Consider the following 18,455-nt stretch of genomic DNA (forward strand, 5'->3'; position numbering starts at 1 on the left):
CATTAAATCAAATTAGGTGCATTCTAATTATAAATTCAAAATTAAAAATTCTATTTAAAGTGTACTTATTGTGTCATTATTCTACCCTATGTAGAAAATCTTAACATTACAAATTTCATGTTAACACAACCCTTTTACAGTAATTTTTTCTTATTTTAATAATATATTATTACATGCATAAACTCATTTTTAATAGTTTTCAATTTTAGAATTATTATCTGATGATGATTGTCTAAATTTTCTAGAATTATTCTCTATCCATTTATGTTCATGTATTGATATTTTTGTAGGCCAGTAGTTCCCTAATGACCACCGAAATAAAAATCAATTTTGTGTATCCTTGAATATATATGATTGATCGTCAACGGTTGTTTATAAATATTTTATAAGCTAAAGGGCATGACAGAGCTTCTGCATGTAATATTTATCCAATAAATACTGATAACATATTGGTGGAATTAATTTCTATGAACTTTTTGGAACTATTATTACCAAAATAGCTGCAGATCTTATTGTTTATTGATAATTTACTGTAAATTAGCTGCTATTATCTTCAATCATTATATTTATATGCAAATAGATCATGAAAGTAAACTTGACAGATTAGCAAATAATTTTTTGATACAATGCAATGTTATTGTACTGGAATTGAATAAAATAGTTTTTGACACAAACAATAAATAGAAAAAAAAAAACTAAAGACGTTTGCTCTATCACGCAATCTGCCATACACTAGATTGACCACTCAAATGGTGTAAATAATTACTAGCTAATATCAGGCTCATTTAAGAAATTCGTTGAAAAAATCAATGCTAAATTTAATCCAACTCAAGTTTTGAATCAACTGATGTGTTAGTATTATTAAAATAAATACAATAAAGTTTTTTTATTACAAAAGAATGTTTAAATAGGACATAGGTATTAATAAATAAAGTAACAATTATTGCAGTCATTGTCACTAGTATAAGGTAGCATGACAATTCACTCAATTATGACTATCAGTTCTGTCAATCAAGAAAATTAATAACTCATATGGTCACGCATACTTCTTTGCAAAAAAAAAATTCATATGAATAATTATTCATTTCTACTTCTCACACAATTGATTAAAAATAATAATAGTCATTTCAGTTACATATTTGTCATGAAAAAAGTCTATTATCAATTTCTGATCAACAAATTCTAATGGTCTCGATAACTTTCTGAGTTAAAATATATTTATTATCAAATTTACTGTTAAAGATAACTTGACAATAATTATTTTTAACTTACTAATTGAATTGAATATCCCATTGAATTATGCAACTTAATTCTAAATCATTACATGTACTACTTCAAATAAATATTGATGTTAGAGTGAAAAACAAAATGCTAGGATATATCACTTAGGAAGACATAAAGTAAATATTGTCCTGATTGATCATATAAAGAATAAAAGAATCTACTATGACAATGCAATAGTTTTTTACATGAGACACATTCATTCACATGAAATTTATTGTTGATGATATTTAAAAGTAGTATTAAATATTAATAAAATCATTAAAGTAATCAATAATAAAAATTGAAGATATTATTTAAACCAATACTTATTGCAGAATGCTATTGAAAGGATGCTTCAAAATATGGATATCATTGAGTTTAGTCTTGATGGGGACAAAAGGTTCTCGACCAAGATTCGACACATCAACAGATATGGGAATGGTTTTGGTTCCAGCAGATGCAGAAGTTGATTCAGTTATATTTAGATTACGTGCCACAGACCAAGATGTTGATTTTCCACTTGTCTTCGATATTACATCAACTATATCACCAGTTGTACGAATAGAAAATTTACCCTGCACTCTATACAATAAAGTATGCCAAGCCAATGTTATTTTAACGAGACGCTTGACCGCTGGACGACTCCATGATTTTGCTGTACGAGTAAGAGACTCCAAAGGTGATTCCAATTCTATGCAAGCTACTATTTCCGTGACGAATGCAACTACACCACGCGATACGATATTTCCGCATATACCAACACTTATTATGGTACCTGAAGTAAGTATTTTTTGTCTTTTTGCATCTCTTTTCTACGAGTAATTGGAATCCATACTTAAATTTATTCTTTATCGATTCAGGATACAAAACCTGGCAAAGAACTTGATTATATTTTAGTAAAGTCTAATCCATGGAGTGGTAAACCAGTTTATATTGAATTATGGGTAAGATATTTTATTATATTTAATGAATAAATATTTTATAATAATGATGCTTTTTTCATTATTTAGCAACCTAAAGAATTATTTACAATCAGACAACGATTGATTCCTGGTCATACACGAGGAACAATTATATTGACTGGAGAATTGGATTTTGAAACTCAGTCTATGTATACACTCACCATCTACGCTACGGTATTAATAAATAATTATTTTTTTATCAAATATTTAATTAAGATTCATTCTGTAGGATAATTCAGTAAATAATTGATATATATGTAAAGAAAGAAGCTGAAATATTTATTGATTTTCTGAATTCAATTTGTATAAGATTTTCCGTTATTTCGTCATTATTCATTGTTTTTATTAACTTACTAGTAGGAAATTGTTGTAATGAGTCTGATTTTTCCAATGCCAAATTTTGCCATAATTTCCACGTCATCAAACCACGATGTTTTTAATTTTGAAATTAATAAGTTATTAATTATAACAGTTATAAGGTAAATTAATAAGTAATTAACCTTATAACCGAAATGCCAAATCGGTGGCGATAATTTAAAAAAAGTATTCATTTATTATTTTTACTTAACTAAAATGGCGGAAGAAATATAACCGCTTTAGCGTATTCTTAAACATAGAAGTTGAAGCCACGCCAAAAAAACATGATTAAGTAATTAATTGATACTTTTCTTGTACTTCATACTTGAACAAAAATATTAAACAAATAACTTTCACCCTCATTTATTACTCTCACTCGTTAATATGAAATTAATTTTTATATATTCACGTAAAAAATTCTGTAAATAATTAGAAATTGAGATGAACAGCTTTATTAATCATTTTATTGCATACACTAATTCTAAAATCTCCGTTAGGTGGCATATCGCTATTCCGTTGTTTGTATACACAATGAAAGGTTGTTGTTTCTGTTGTCGTTAGTGTAGAAAATATTGGCGCTTTCATTTATTTTTACAGCTAATTTTGGTAATTACCCGAATCATTATTATCGCCGCTGTTGTAGCTGGTGCCAATCAACTCAATCCATAATCTCCGTGAAAAGTTAAAAATTCGTTCTGTATAAAAATTTTTAGACATAGATTTTTAATACATAATTAGTTTTTGTGAGTACAAATTTTATTTTTTGCTAATTGACCTGTTTAAGGGTCATGAAGCATGACTATAATGAATGTATCAGAGTCCAAATAATTTCATGAGCAGGTAAAGAATATTGGAACATCCAATTCTTTTGCTCATCTTGGAATTCCTATTATAACAGTTCCAATTTAGGATAAATAGTTGCATGAATGCGTCTTGTGATAATAATAACGGACGATCATTTTTCTGATCAGCTGCGTCTGTGCAAATATCCTTCACCAGGTGCATTTTGCAACGGATAAGATTTTCCGAATTGCCATCAAAATCAGAATAAATGTTGAGTAGAAAGTGACTGAGAAAGAATGACATTTATTTCCCAACATTCTTTCACTGACAGTCGAAAACATTCTAATAATAATCAGAACTTCATTATATTGAATTCATTAATCTCGCCAAAAAAATTTAATTATTGTAAATGTTATTAAAATCAATAAAAAAAAATCTTTTCATCAAAATACAATTTTTAAAATAAACAATTGAATACTATCAATTATTATCATAATATTCATTGACTTTTGATTATTTAGGACCCTTACACGGAACCAAGAAAAGACACACGAAATATAGCTGGTTTACACTTGATAGTTATCGTTCAAGATGTCCAAGATGTTCCACCTATATTTACATTGGCTCCTCCACTAACAAAATTAAACAATACTGTTCAACCCGTAAGTACAATAATAATTTATCTGAAAAGTATAGTAGTGAGAGAATATTTTGTTAACAAAAGTTTTTATTCTCCAATAATTTTTTTTAATTTTATCAGGGTGACGTCATTCTTAGGGTTCATGCTGAAGATGGTGATAAAGGAGTTCCAAGAGAAATTTCTTATGGCCTGGTATCAGAAGGAAACCCATTCACACCATTCTTCAATATCACTGAAACTACTGGTTTGTGTTAAGTTTTTTAATTTAATGCAAAAAATGTACAAGTCATCCTGTCTAAAAAGTTTCAAGATTTGTAAAATGATATAATAACTTAATAACTTTGATCATTTTCCTAGTACAAATTAAGGCTAGGCTGAACTTAAAACCGATGCCAAGCCCAGCTTTAAGCAAATGATAAATAAACTATCGAAATAAAACAAATTATTAGTAACATTAAGAAGTTCTAAGAAATTAAAGAGCTGTGATTTGTCGTAAATACAAAGTCTTTTCATGATAATCTCATGAACTTTTACACTTTTTTATCGAGTCCTCGATCTTGGACTGGTGGAGGTGAAAGTGAGTCACGTGAAGGTGGTGTAAAGGGTCATTAGACGATGGCAAGAAGGCTGACCGATGGTTGTTGGACAAATTATCGATCCTTACTTACGGCCAGTCCTTACAGTGCGATTTGTATCTCACGTTTTAAGACTTGTATGATATCATAGCTACCGCTAAGACTTTTCTTGTCGTCAAAACAAAACCCTCCGTGCTCTGATATGTAAAATAAGCGTGAATAAATCCTCCTTATAGCTTAAGTTAACATTCAAAGAAAACAACAGTATTTTATGAATTTTTTATGAATTAAATCTACTTATCTGCAATTACCTTCTTATTATGTATGATTCATAGAAATATATTTAGAAAATTCCATCAAGTAACTATCCAATGAATAATGAACTTAATGAATGATTTTCGTGACTTGGTAGGAGAAATCATTTTGGCACGTCCATTAGAGGAATTGACACAAATTACTCATGTTGGAGCTCCAATTGTACTCAGTATTGTTGCTGAAGAAATTCGAAGATCAACTGATGAACCACCAGCTCAAGCAACAGTTGTTAAAGTTGGATTGCTTTTGGGAGAACCAGGAAATAGTCCACCTTATTTCGAAAATGACAAGTAAGTATTTTCTATTTCCGAATAACAATTATTCTACAATTGATAAATTACTTTTTATTTCTTATAGTTATGTAGCTTGGATGGATGAAAATGCAGAACCAGGAACATCAATCATATTTGAAGAGCCTTATATAACAAAAGTTCGAGACGAAGACATTGGCAAAGCTGGTGTTTTTACTCTAAAATTAGACAATAATAATGGAACATTTGAAATTAGTCCTTCAGTTGCAGAAAGAAATGCAAATTTTATATTAACTGTACGTGACAATTCTTTAATTGATTATGAAATTTATAAAAGTCTACGATTTAAAGTAAGTATTTAAAGTAATATTTAACTATATTCATGATTTTAAAAATTTACACAATAAATTTGTAGATTGTAGCCCAAGAAGTAGGACCGGCGACAAATTTATCAGCATCAGTACCAGTGACAATTTTTTTAAGAGATAAAAATGATAATCCTCCAGAATTTGAAGAAGCATCCTATGAAGTAACATTATCAGAAAATGTAACAGCTGGTACTCGAGTAACTCAAGTTCATGCCACTGACAAAGATACTGGATTTTTTGGTAGAATTCAGTACACTCGAATTATAGGTCCTGGTAGCGAAGCTTTTGCAATAAATCCCGATACGGGAGTTATTACTGTAAGCATGGACACATCTTCTCTAGATCGAGAAATAACTCCTCAGTTACAACTCATTGTGGAGGCTTGTGATGAAGATGGCAGAGGACTTAGAGGAACTGTACCATTCATAGTAAATCTTCTAGATGCTAATGATAATGCTCCAATATTTGAAAAAGATACTTATGAATTTGTACTTAATCTTGATTTAACGAATTTTACGGTGCCGGCCATTATAAAAGTAAGTTTCAATTTTTTAGAAATCAATTAAGGTTCAATCCTGTAAAAAATTGATAAATAAATTTGTACAAAATTTTTGAAAATATTGAATAGAATTTAATGATTAAAGATTATCTTTAAACATGAATATTTACCTTTGTTTTTTAGGCTTTCGATGCTGATGCAGAGTCTCCAAACAACGAAGTACGATACGAAATAATCCATGGAAATTATGATAATAAATTTATTCTTAATGATACCACTGGGGAATTATTTTTACGAGAACCAATAACAAAAACTAGAAGCACAAGACATAATGGATACCAAAGATTTGCGACTAAACTTAAAAAGAATATTGTTTCAACATCTGAATCACCTCAAAAAATATCTAGCAGTACACAAAAAACTTTTGATTTATCAACAATTTTGAGTGTTTTGAATGACAATCATACTATTAAAAATCATACTATTAAAAATAATACTGAATTAATTAAAAGAAGAAAACGGGAAGATAAAAATGTGCTGTTTACTTTAACCGTTAGAGCTTATGACCTCGGTAAGTTTAATAATAATAAATGATAAAATTTTTACATTCTTTTGAAATTTTTATAAAAAAATTCTTAATATTTTCATCAGTTTATTAATATTTAAATTAATTGATCAATATTTGATAACTAGTTTCCTTAAATTTTAATTGAACCTAGTATTTTCTTTTGCTAATTCTGACTGTTGAAAGTATAATCTAGATAATATTATTTCTCATAAAGTGTATAAAAAATGAAAAAGGTGTATACTAACTACTAACATGTACACTCACGCAGGTGTCCCACATCTATCAGGAACTACCCAAGTAAAAATACTCCAATCACCTCAAGCTGGTGTTAGAACTTTGATGTTTCTAGTACCAGGAGAACATCCCGATCGCATCAAAACAGCACAAACATTAGCAACTATTACTGGAGGCCGAGTAACAGTAATGGAAATTCGTCCTTATACTCCAGGAAGTTTGCCAAATGGAGTGGAAGATATACCAACTTCAGGAACTGGAAAAAGGTTTGTAACAGTTTTAAAAAATGTCTAATAATAAATGAAGTCAAAATATAATTGAAATTATTTTTGTACAGAAGTATAGTAGTAGCTAAAGTAGAGTACACAGGATCTGAATCATCAGTCGTTGATATCGAGAAAATTAGAGCAGCTTTGGCAGCAAATGGTGTCGGAGTAATTGGCGGTGATATGTCACCTAATGGAAATACAGAAATAAATCCTCCAGTAACTAATCAAACAATTAATAAAAATAATACTTCTCCTTCTCTTGATATTGGTACAAATGGGGGTAAAACTACAACTGTTGTTAGCGATGGAACAAATATTAATAAAACTACGATAATTACAAATCGTGAAGAAGTAGTGAGTAAAAATATTTAATTGTTTTTATTTCAACTGACTGATAATTCATTTTAGTATCTTAAATAAAAAAAAACTTATTTTAGATAGTTTACAAAGCAGAAAATAAATTATTATTCTGGTTGCTGATCATTCTTGGATTACTGGTGTTAGCTGCTATCATTATTTTGATAGTTTGTTGTATTTGCCCGGGATGCCCATTTTATATGGCCCCTAGAAAAAGAAGGGTTCGTTCTTCCGATACATTCATAGCTCGTGTTGATGGACGTCCTAAAAGACACATATATAGAAAGTATCCTCAAACAGACGGTAAGTTTAACATTAGAAAAAAAATTATTTGTTAATTGTTTTTTTTGGCTAATTAATTTTTTCTCTAATAGTTACGTGGTCAGAAAAAAAGCAAGCATGGAGTGCAAACCAACCTCGTGATAATTGGCAATTTAATCGAAGAAATATAAGAAATTATGGAATAGCATCGCTTCCAGGGGATGTAGTTTGTGATGATAGAGATCGAGAATTTCCCCGAAAAGCATATTCTTTAAGATTACAAGATGCAACAGAACCTATTCATATTGTGGAAACTAGAAAAAGAGGCCAAGATCGTTTATATGTAGAAGACGTTGAAGGTTTTAGAGTTAAAGGTTACGACGTTCCTGACATGGATTCACTACGACAAAATGAAATTGAAAGAGGTTCTGACATGACGCGTGAGGCTTACGTGCAAGACATTCGTGAGAAAGACCAACAAACATTTCGAGACCAGCAATTTTATCGTTCAGGAAATGCAGAAGTCATGAGATTGGTAACTAGAGGTGTTGCTGAGGGAAACATAACATACAGACAGCCTGAAATAGTAATCGATCAAGTACATAGAGTAGATGGAAAAGACATTTTATTACGAAGATTCATTGAAGACCAAAATTTGCGAGTAAACCAAGAATATCATGGAAGTATGCAAGATTTAGAAAAACAAAGTATGGAATCACACAAACGACAGAAAGAAGCGTCTATGCAACAGCAGCAACAACCAGAAATAATATTGATACCAGAACAGCTGGAACAAACTCATCGACAGCATATTGAAGAACTCGGTCCAGATGTACAGAGATTGATTATTGACCACGGAATTTATGATAAATCAGCTCAATCTGATATAAAAGAAAGTCAAGATGCCGCTACAGGGACGACTTTAATTATTCAAGGAGCAATTCCAAAAGCTTCTGAACTACCAAAAGAGCAGAATATTCCGAAGTATCCAGTGAATGTTCAACACTATTCCATTCATGATTTGGAATTAGCACGACAAAATGCTCTTTTGACACGATTGCTTCTGGAAAGAGATAGAGGCGTCAATGCAGCAATGATGGATACTGGAAGTTATCTTGAAACCCAAAGCTTACCAGGTCAAGTTGCAGCTGGGACTCAAACTAATCAAACTATTGCTACACAAACAGAACAGCAAAGCAGAAGTAGGAGTGACAATGAAGAATCTGAGGAGGATGCACGGATGAGAAGAAAAATGAGATCGAAGAAAAGGTATGATGGAGAGGCTAAACGAGTTAGAGCATTGTGGATGCGGTCGCCAATTAGAGAAGAAGATAGAGAATATTCCGAGAAAGATACTAACTTTATTAGAAAAAAAATAAAAGATATTAAAGATGCAAGAAAGAGTAATATTGAACCTGAGGTTTTGAGAGAGATATCAGACTCATTAGACGAAACTGGTGACAGGGAAACGCCCGTACGGAATCGTGAATCTTTTGGAGATAGCTCTAATTCACGATATGAATCACGTGATGAAATTCCTCAACGGGATGATTCCTCTTCAATCGAAATGTCGAAAGATGAATACACAAGAGCGCATGGACGGAGAGTTGATGATAGAAATGAGACGAGAAAAAAAGAGAAAGAAGTAACAGGAAAGGAGGAAGCGCAAGGAGTAAAGAAGTCAAGTTTTAAAATATTAGAAAGGGAAATAAGTTCGTTGAGTAAAAAGTTATCGAAATTAACTGGAAAAAAAATTCAAAGTAAGCATGATTCTTATAAAAATAATCAAATGTCCAAAGATTCAGATAATAATGATATAAATGTAACATCTCCGGATACTTATCCTGAAGATGAGAAAAAATTGAAGAAAGTTGACGGTGTGAGATCAAAACGATCCATTTCAATGCAACGAGTTACAAAGTTGGCTTCGAAACATTTGAAAATGCCCGATGGAATAAGTGATAAAAACAAAAAACAACAAAAATTGAAAAGTACAAAAAAGCCTTTGGTCAGTACGGCTAGTTCCGAACTTGAAGAAATAGATAGATTGAAGACACAAGTTACAACTAAGGAATCAGAAGGAGAAACAAGTAAATCCTCTGTAAGAAAAGTAACGAAAGCCAAATTAAATCGACAGGTAGCTGTTAAAGAAAAAGACATATCTTCAGTTGAAAAGAAGAAAGATATTTTAGTTAAACAATCTAAAAAGTTGGACGACAAAATGAAAAAATCTGAATTAAAATTAAAACATATCAAAGAAGATCGTAGTAAAATAAAGAAAGCAGTTGAAATGACTAAAAAATTCATGGAAGATGATCATTCAAAAGAATCTGACAAAAGAATTCAAAAATGGAAAACGAAACCTTCACGAAAACAGGAAAATTCGAGTACTGATGAATCCCAAACATCAAAAGATTCAAGAGATTCGGGTTCAAAAATTTTCTCTAATAAAACATCTGTTACATCGCCAACTGAAACTTTGGAAAGTCCAAAAGCTGGAGAAATAACAGAGGAGATGATAGATATTAAATCAACAACTCTCGATGATCAAAGAAAATCTCTAATAGCACAACATCCGATTGACTCTTCTTCTAAAGAAATTCAATTAATTCAAATGGATGAAAAGAAAGTAACATTAGAAGTTGACAAGCCAAATCTAATTACAATTGAGCCTTTGATAAATTCAAAGAAAAAAGAAGAATTATCAGGAAAGGATCAGGTTGCTACGTCGGAAACAGATAAAAAGAAGGCAGAAGAGTTCCAAAAGGCTGAATTCACATCTGGAATGCTTCCAACGCCTCTTTCTGAATTCTTAATAGGGAAGCATGACAAAAATATCGAAGTATCTACCACTCCTGTTGCTCCTGTGACAGAGACAATAAGTCAGAATATTGGAGATAATTCAGAGGAAAGAAAATTGCAAGCTGCTGAATTAATTCAAAAAGATAGAGATAGCACCAAAGATATAATTAATGCAATCGTTAAAAAAATTAATATCAATGAAGATAAACGCGATACAAAAATAATCGATTCTCCAAAAATAATATCCGAAGAACAAGAAAGAATTGAAGAAATTGAAAAGAAAGTTATTGAAGCATTTGAATCTGCTGAACGAAAAGAACTTGGAATGTCAGATGTTTCAACAGCGAAAGTATCAGGAGTTGATGTTCTTGATGATGCAGATTATATTAAAGATCAAAGTGGACACAAAGCAAGCGAAGATTTCCAGACCGAAATAAAAGTAGAAGCTCTACCTGCTATCTCTCATGCTTTTGCGATTCCTGTACCTGTAATAACTGCAGATATTCCCACGAAATCTGTTGCGAAAGAAGATAATATAAGTGAATTATCCGCGAAAAATGATTCAGATAAAAAAGTAGAAGAAAAATGTGATGAAATGTCTGAAGATGTACCCAAGTTGGCAATATCATCATCTTCACAATTATCAGAAGAACAGAAAGTTGAGATTGATGAACATGTAGATACTCAAGAGCAAAAACAGTCACCTTCCATAAAAGGTTCTGTAAATATAGTTCTGGAAAGTGAAGTAGTAAAAAAAGACATTGAAGTAGATAAAAACAAATCAGTAGATACAAATGAAGATAAAAATATGGAAATAAAAGTATTAGAGGATACAGAGAAAGATTCAGAACAGATTAAAAAAGAAACACCTATAGCAGATTTAATTAAGGATGAAAAAAATACTTTAGTAATAAAAATTTCAGAAGAAAGTGTCGATGAAGACAAAGAAAAGCATACTTTAGATATTGCTGTTGAACCAACTTCACCAGTAAGCCAAACTAGTAGTCTGTCTCCTAAACAAGTTGTCATTTCACGAGAAACATCTTTTTTAAGTTCTCCTAAAAAAATGTCAGTTGATGAACCACCTCAAGTACCTCAAGAAATATTGAATTTAGTTGATGATACAGAATCTAAACTTGAAATTCATATATCTGAAGATAAGTCTGATTCTTCAGACAAAAAAATTGAGTTATTTATTGACAAACCTGAATCATATGGAAGTAATTTAATACACGAAGAATCTATGGCACCTGATTCACCATTGATAGAAAAACCTGAAGTTAACAGTTTAGCAGATACAGTAGATACCTTAGATGACGAAAGCGATGTATCTAGTGAATCTTCAACACAAACTGCATTTATTGCTCGTCCGTATGGCACTCCTCGACATCGACGTTTGGTAAGAATGGATCATGTGTCTCCAAATGACACAGAAACGAGTCCTGAAAAGAAAACTCAAGACATAGAAAGTATTAAGACTGACGAAACATCTAAAAGTAGTGATGACTTAAAAACAGATGAAACAAAAGACTCGAATGAAACAAGTATAAAGAGAGAAGATAACGCAGGTAGTAGTCAAGTAGATAGAAAATTAGAATCGGGGAAAAATGTAGAAATAGGAAGTTTTCAAGCTTTAGATAGTATAGTGGGCACTGAAAGTAAATCAGCAACCGTACAAACAGAAAGTTTCGAAGCATCTCAACAAGTAACTCAAACTTCTGATTCAAATGCTGATGGTGGTGAAAAAGTGCAGGAAAGTAAAGACAATGTAGAATCAATTCATAAAAATGACCAAGTAGATGTTGATGATTCTACTTCTCTTACAGATCGCCTCGACTCCGTGAATAATCTTCATGGAGACAGAAAAAAATCTGGAGAGCAAAAAATCACTGACTCAACGGGATTATTGAGCGTAATCCAATCAAAAGATTCTCTGAAGCATTCTGATGATTCTTTAAAAATTTCTAAAAGCCGTGATAGTTCTAGAGAAAGGTTTTCTCAAAACCAAGATGTTTCTAAAGATAAATTAAAGAGTGCTGATAAAAAAACACAACAGAAGCCATTGGTAAAAAAAGATTCAATGAAAGAAAAAAAGCCAAATCAACTTTCAAAAGATCAAATTAATTTGCCGAAAAAATTTGTCGGTAAAACAACACGGCAATCTAAAGTGAGTGATTTAGAATCAGAACAATCGAAAGAAAAAATAGGAATCGATAGAACGAAACCACGAAAACGACTTGATCATGAGAAGATTATTTCAGAGAAATCAAAAAGTGGAAGAGCAGTTGGACAAAAAACAAGGAAACAGGAGTCAGGTAAAGACCAAAAGGTAGATTCACATACCGAAGACTTGAAAAAAAAAGTTAAAAGAATTGAAGACAAACGGTCTCAAATAGATGAAATAAAGTTGCCATCGTGTAATACTAAAGATAAAGCAGAACTCGTATTAGGTAAATCGCCAGAGGAAAAAAAAGTAGGTACGGAATCTACTGTTTCAGGCAATGCTGACATGAAAGAGATTAAACCGTTAGTATCAGACACGGAAGGCAAACAAGTAGATAAAGAAATTTGTATTGAAGTAGAAGGAGAACATACGAAGGCAGATAGAAGTCGGAAAACGTCACGTAAGACGGAGAAAATAATAATCGTTGAAATCAGTAGTTTAAAAAACAGAGAAAATAAAATAGAGAAGATAATGGAAGAAAAAACAACTGAATCTTATACTTCTAGTGAAACAGTAGAAGGGACAAGTTCACATGGCCAATTGATGGTTGTTGAAAAATCGCAATTAATGTCTGAATTAGTAGTTGATGATGAAAAATATAAGATGCTCCGTGATAAATCACCAGGTTCACAAAAAATAACCCGACATTATAAAGAAGAACCACATGAAGCTCAACCCCGCTATATGGAGTGGTATAAACAAAATAGAGAGGAAATAGAGAGAAGACGACAAGAGAAAAAGGAAAATGAAGAAGAAGAGGAACCGCCAAAGTGGCTAAGGAAAAGTACAAGACAGAGATGGTTAAAAATGACTCCAGAAGATAGAAAAATATTTGAATTAAAAACTCCAGAAGTCACACCACAAAGAAGAAAACGAATTAAACCTTTAGTCAATGTAGAATCAGAACAATTAAAAGCTATTGTTCGTCAAGGTAGGAAATTAAGGAAAGCTGAAGGTGGCAATGGTGATCCATCAATTGAAATTTATGCTCCAGAAAGACCACCACCACCTTCATTACCTTCACAATCACAAGTTAAACATTATCGTACTCAACATTCAGAATATAAATATGAAAAACTTCCACCACCATTTTATCTTCATCCTCCACCAGCTCCACATTCTACACCACAAGCATCTCCTCGTAGTTTTGAAGCTCCTCCAGAATCTTCTTCAACTGAATTAACTCACGAGCAAGTGACCTCTCCAGTTATCGTTTCTTTTCAAGGAGGAAGTAGATTGCGGCATCAGCAACTTCTTGAGAAAAAAAGTGTTTTTGATATTGCATACAGTGAAGCGGCACCACCGCATTTACGTGCTGATAGCACTACTCCACCTTCCTAAAACAAATTAATGTCTCAATTATTCATAATACAAGAGAAACAGATGTATAATATTGATGGTAATGATTTAATGAAAAAGACAAAGTTTTTTTAGAAATAATATTTGAACAAGAATTTTTAACATATTGATGTCTACCGTGGAACGGAAATTTACATCACTGCCTTTATTATAGTTAGATATATGTAAAAATGATTTTTAAAAATAGGTCCATCGTATCGATGAATTGAATGACATTTTCAAGAAAATTTGATGTAATGTTGTTTATATTACTCTTGTAAATACATATGAATATATTGATTCCAAAGAATCTTGTTATTATTAATACTTTTGTTAACAGCTATTTACATTTTAAATGAAATGAATTAATATTATTGATTATCAAAATGATGAAAAAATTTTTTAATGATAATTATTGTTTCGAAAAATATTTAATAAGTACGATGTTTGTATTTATATTTCCTTGGACATTTTTTGAACATTAAATAATTTAAAATGAATATGTGTTTGTTGTAAAAGTTAATAAAAAGTGAAAATTTTACAAACTTTAATAAAGCTTGTACTTAAAAATTTTATATAGAAACTTTTCAATTTTTTTTTATTTTAATAACATTTTTGTCTTTTCAATGAAAGTTTTTAATTGGTGTTCCTTCAATTTATGATACTCTGTTACAAAAGTATCCTCGTTCTCAACTTTACCTACTATCTGCTTACAGGTTATCTAGAATAGATACTCCCTCACTCCAATCAAAAATATCATAGGATATATCAATTCACTACACTACCTTATGTTTATTATCATAATTTCAAGACTTCATCAATTAAATCAATTACTATTAATCATTTTCATTATAAAGTTTTGTTAACTGGTAATTAAAAAGTTGATTAAATAATTTTTTAAACAAATTTATACCCACAATAGCTACAGCACATTACGTCGATAAGATACTCTGACTGTGAAGAGCTTACAGATGTTGTAGTTGATTCGCACACGTACATTTATCCTTGATGGGAACAGTTTGCAAAAAATTTGCAAAAGCTGTGACGTTTTGCCTACGTCACTAGATTGACGTAGACAGTTCTATGACGTGTCTAACACCTATTATGACGCTGTAGATGCAACTAACCTACCATAATCATAGGAACGATGGTGCATCAAACATAAGCGGAGACTGGTAAATCTTAATGCAAGGATTTCAGAAATATTCAAGAGATGGCACAGAGAAGTAAGTAGGTTATCAGCGATTCACCACGCAGCCTTCATTCGTTAAAAAATATATCATACTGCTGTTACTATATTGAATCATCATGTTCTCCGTATACTAGCTTACGCCAACGGCCGGCCGTTTGTTGGCAACAGCTGCGAGCCACGTTAAAAAACAACGACAATGAAATAAATAAGACAAGTGGTCTTTTTTAGTGAGCAGGCCTCTTTCGTAATTTCAATCATAATAAGACTAATTTGCATGATTGGATCAAGGTATAATTAGATTTTTTTTATTAAGCTGGAAGTTGATGAGAATCAACTGATTGAATTTTTAATAAAGAAATCCATAATTTTTGAATGAATAAATCATATTGCTATTAAATGCAATTCTTGTACTTTTGTGATAAATGAAGTGGATTTGTTTACTATTCTGATAAAAAGTATATTGAATAATTATGTTTTCATTAATTCAGTAGACTGCAGCAGCGATAAACCATTCATTGAATATGATTCCCTGATGAATTTTCAAGCGCCGCACGAGTCCAATTGTCAGTACTTGGTACTCAAGTCATAACATTTAATTAAAATTACGTGATTATAGCAAAAAGTAGCAGTGGATAAACAATGTATGAATGTTAATTGTTGTTAATAAAGAGCGGTGTATGTTGCTGCGGCAACGGCGAACAGAGCCGCGAAGAGGCAGCGTCTGTACCAATGCTCACCAGATGCAAGCTCACCTGAATCCTGCAATATTTCTCTCTCTCTATGGCTGACTATGTACCTCCTCTTTCTCCTTCTTCAAACCGATTTCCCCGCCTTCTGCTACTTCTGCTATTTGATAAGAGAACTCAACGAATGTCTAAGCGATAAAGCTATACTGTCGATATCATCCAGAATTGTTTCAATCGATACTGCTTAAATCCATTTTTTTGGCCTCTTTTTCATTTATAATTTTTCCCATTATATTTCTGAAAATCAGAGCGATTATCAATTAAATTTGAATAAAAAACAACATTTTAATTGATAAGAAAAGCTAAAATAAAAAATGAATGAAAATGTGCTGGGCACAGTAAGAAGTAGCTACGACCCTGTATATTAATGTTTAATTACCTGATGCATAGTTGATACCTGTTTGTTTAGAAGGTGTTGAAAAAGAATGATAAAAATATAAAATAGAGCAAAACTGTTGATGGGATGAGTTGGCCCATGGGCTAATAGCCATCAATCATCGCCAAATTTCGGCAACGCGTTGGACAACGCTGGCGGCAGGGTACCATCACTAAAGTAGAGTTCTCCGGGTCCACAAGGATGGTAAAGAGAACTGCGGGGAAGAGGACTTTCACGTTCGATAACCGTCCGAAAACCCGGGCCTACCACGCCTCGTTAGTTGATCATCTACACTTCGAGCATTAATGAAGACATTTATTCAAGTCTTTCACTTATCATCGAGTTCCCTTCATTCATCAACTTTCCTTCACTTTGATTTATTTTCCATGTCATCAATAATCTAAACAGATAAATAATAATCAACTTACATAATGTGTTATAAATAAAATCGGATATAAATATAGATTGCTGATGCAATATACTTACAATAAAAGTACCCTTTCTGCTTCTAGGATGGTAGCAAAAAATGAGACATCATCATTTATTATTTCTTTTGGAAGCATGTCCTCTTCTTGCAACTCGTTTTTAGATGATTTATTATTGCTTTTTCAAACTTGTAGCATATTTCCCGATAAACTTGAGTGTTAATTTGTCTGTCCTGTTGAAACATACAATTTTGATGTAAACCTCTCAAAGTACTTGGATCTTATGTTGGTCTAAAATTTAATGTAAAATATTGCTAATTATTATAAGATCAAAGAGCAATATTAATTGAAAGAACAATCATTAGCATTAATTTTTAATTATAAAATTTTTATATTTCAAACTTAATAGACACATTTCTATGTATTGAAGAGTAAAGTGAGCTTGATCAAGCTTTAAATACTTTGAAGTATGTTACTTAAATTTCGTTATTAAAAATTTCAATTGTAAAATTTAATATTCAATTTCAAATTTTAACCAGTCAATAACCATTAAAATCTTAAATCAGCTTGCTTCGATCGAAAGGTTTTTAGTAGAGACACGTGAGCCAGTAAGTTCTCGTTACATGTGCATGCACGGACAAATTCCAGTCCATATATGATGTAACGCTCGTAATTGTCGAATGTACGTACACCAGGAGATTATGTAAGGTAAGAAAAGACGATCCAACTATACTGCAGCTTAGACATATTAACCAGGCTCTTCATAACACAAATACCTCTTCTTTAGCTGCAATACCATAAGTTCTACAAAAATGGCGAAAAATTGTCAATTTGTTGATTGATTATAATTCAACATACCAAAAAATACGTGTCAATAAATATGATATCTTTCAGCTGATCATAAATGTCTAGTTGACTAGTCCATAGGCCAGCCATAAGAGCTGTATGCAATTTTTTAAAAATAAAGTTAGACGAGATAACTTTGGCATTTTTTATAGATTTTTGCTTGCTAATTACAAATATGTTAGTTATTTTTTTCTACCATGATTAGTTCATTAGTTATAAACAATTTGATGTTTATTTATGATTTTTCAGCTGAACTAATGAAGATACAAAAAAATTGTTTAGACAAAAAATGTGCATCTTGTAAAAATGAACAATTTTTGTAATAACTATTTTTTGTCTAACTTTATTATTTCAGGAGTTAGAAGCAATAATTAATAGAAAAAAAATTAAATTAAATTAAAAAAACTATAGTGCATTAAATCTTATTAAAGGAGCTATTACTGTATGTTTAAAAAATAGGCCTTAGTACACTTTGTCTGTGCTAATACGACGAACTTCCCATTAGTAATTATTTATAATAAATTCAAATTGTTATAAACAATGCGTAATAGTTAAATGTCATATCTCAGCATTAATAATCTTATTTTGTTGGAAACATCCAAATCCATGTGATATATGTATCAGTTAATCAATAAATACAATTTTTAATTGTTTATAACAAATTCATGTTGTTATAAACAGTGTGTAATTAGTGAAAGTCATATTTGGTTGTGAGCAATAATGTCTAGTCAATATTGACTTCATTTTCGAATAAAATTGTTATTCTTTCGCTTAGAGGTATTTTAAATAGTCAATCTTTTCATT

General features: G+C 31.2%; 1 protein-coding gene across 1 annotated transcript in view; it reads left to right on the forward strand.

Moving 5' to 3' along the window:
* Window positions 1-14,118, forward strand: part of LOC118073307 (uncharacterized) — a 30,241-nt gene extending 16,123 nt beyond the window's left edge. Inside the window, exons 11-23 of the mRNA XM_035093722.1 lie at window positions 1,599-2,043; window positions 2,124-2,207; window positions 2,274-2,399; window positions 3,887-4,027; window positions 4,126-4,249; window positions 4,993-5,185; window positions 5,253-5,496; window positions 5,562-6,050; window positions 6,197-6,584; window positions 6,850-7,081; window positions 7,153-7,438; window positions 7,522-7,744; window positions 7,816-14,118. Coding sequence (XP_034949613.1) covers window positions 1,599-2,043; window positions 2,124-2,207; window positions 2,274-2,399; window positions 3,887-4,027; window positions 4,126-4,249; window positions 4,993-5,185; window positions 5,253-5,496; window positions 5,562-6,050; window positions 6,197-6,584; window positions 6,850-7,081; window positions 7,153-7,438; window positions 7,522-7,744; window positions 7,816-14,069 — 9,229 coding nt within the window. The 3' untranslated portion in view covers window positions 14,070-14,118. The remainder of the gene's footprint in view (window positions 1-1,598; window positions 2,044-2,123; window positions 2,208-2,273; window positions 2,400-3,886; window positions 4,028-4,125; window positions 4,250-4,992; window positions 5,186-5,252; window positions 5,497-5,561; window positions 6,051-6,196; window positions 6,585-6,849; window positions 7,082-7,152; window positions 7,439-7,521; window positions 7,745-7,815) is intronic.
* The last annotated feature ends 4,337 nt before the right edge of the window (window positions 14,119-18,455 follow it).

The sequence above is a fragment of the Chelonus insularis genome, unplaced genomic scaffold (assembly GCF_013357705.1).
Source record: "Chelonus insularis isolate UGA/USDA-ARS -01 unplaced genomic scaffold, ASM1335770v1 scaffold_277_pilon, whole genome shotgun sequence".
In the NCBI taxonomy this organism is placed as follows: domain Eukaryota; kingdom Metazoa; phylum Arthropoda; class Insecta; order Hymenoptera; family Braconidae; genus Chelonus; species Chelonus insularis.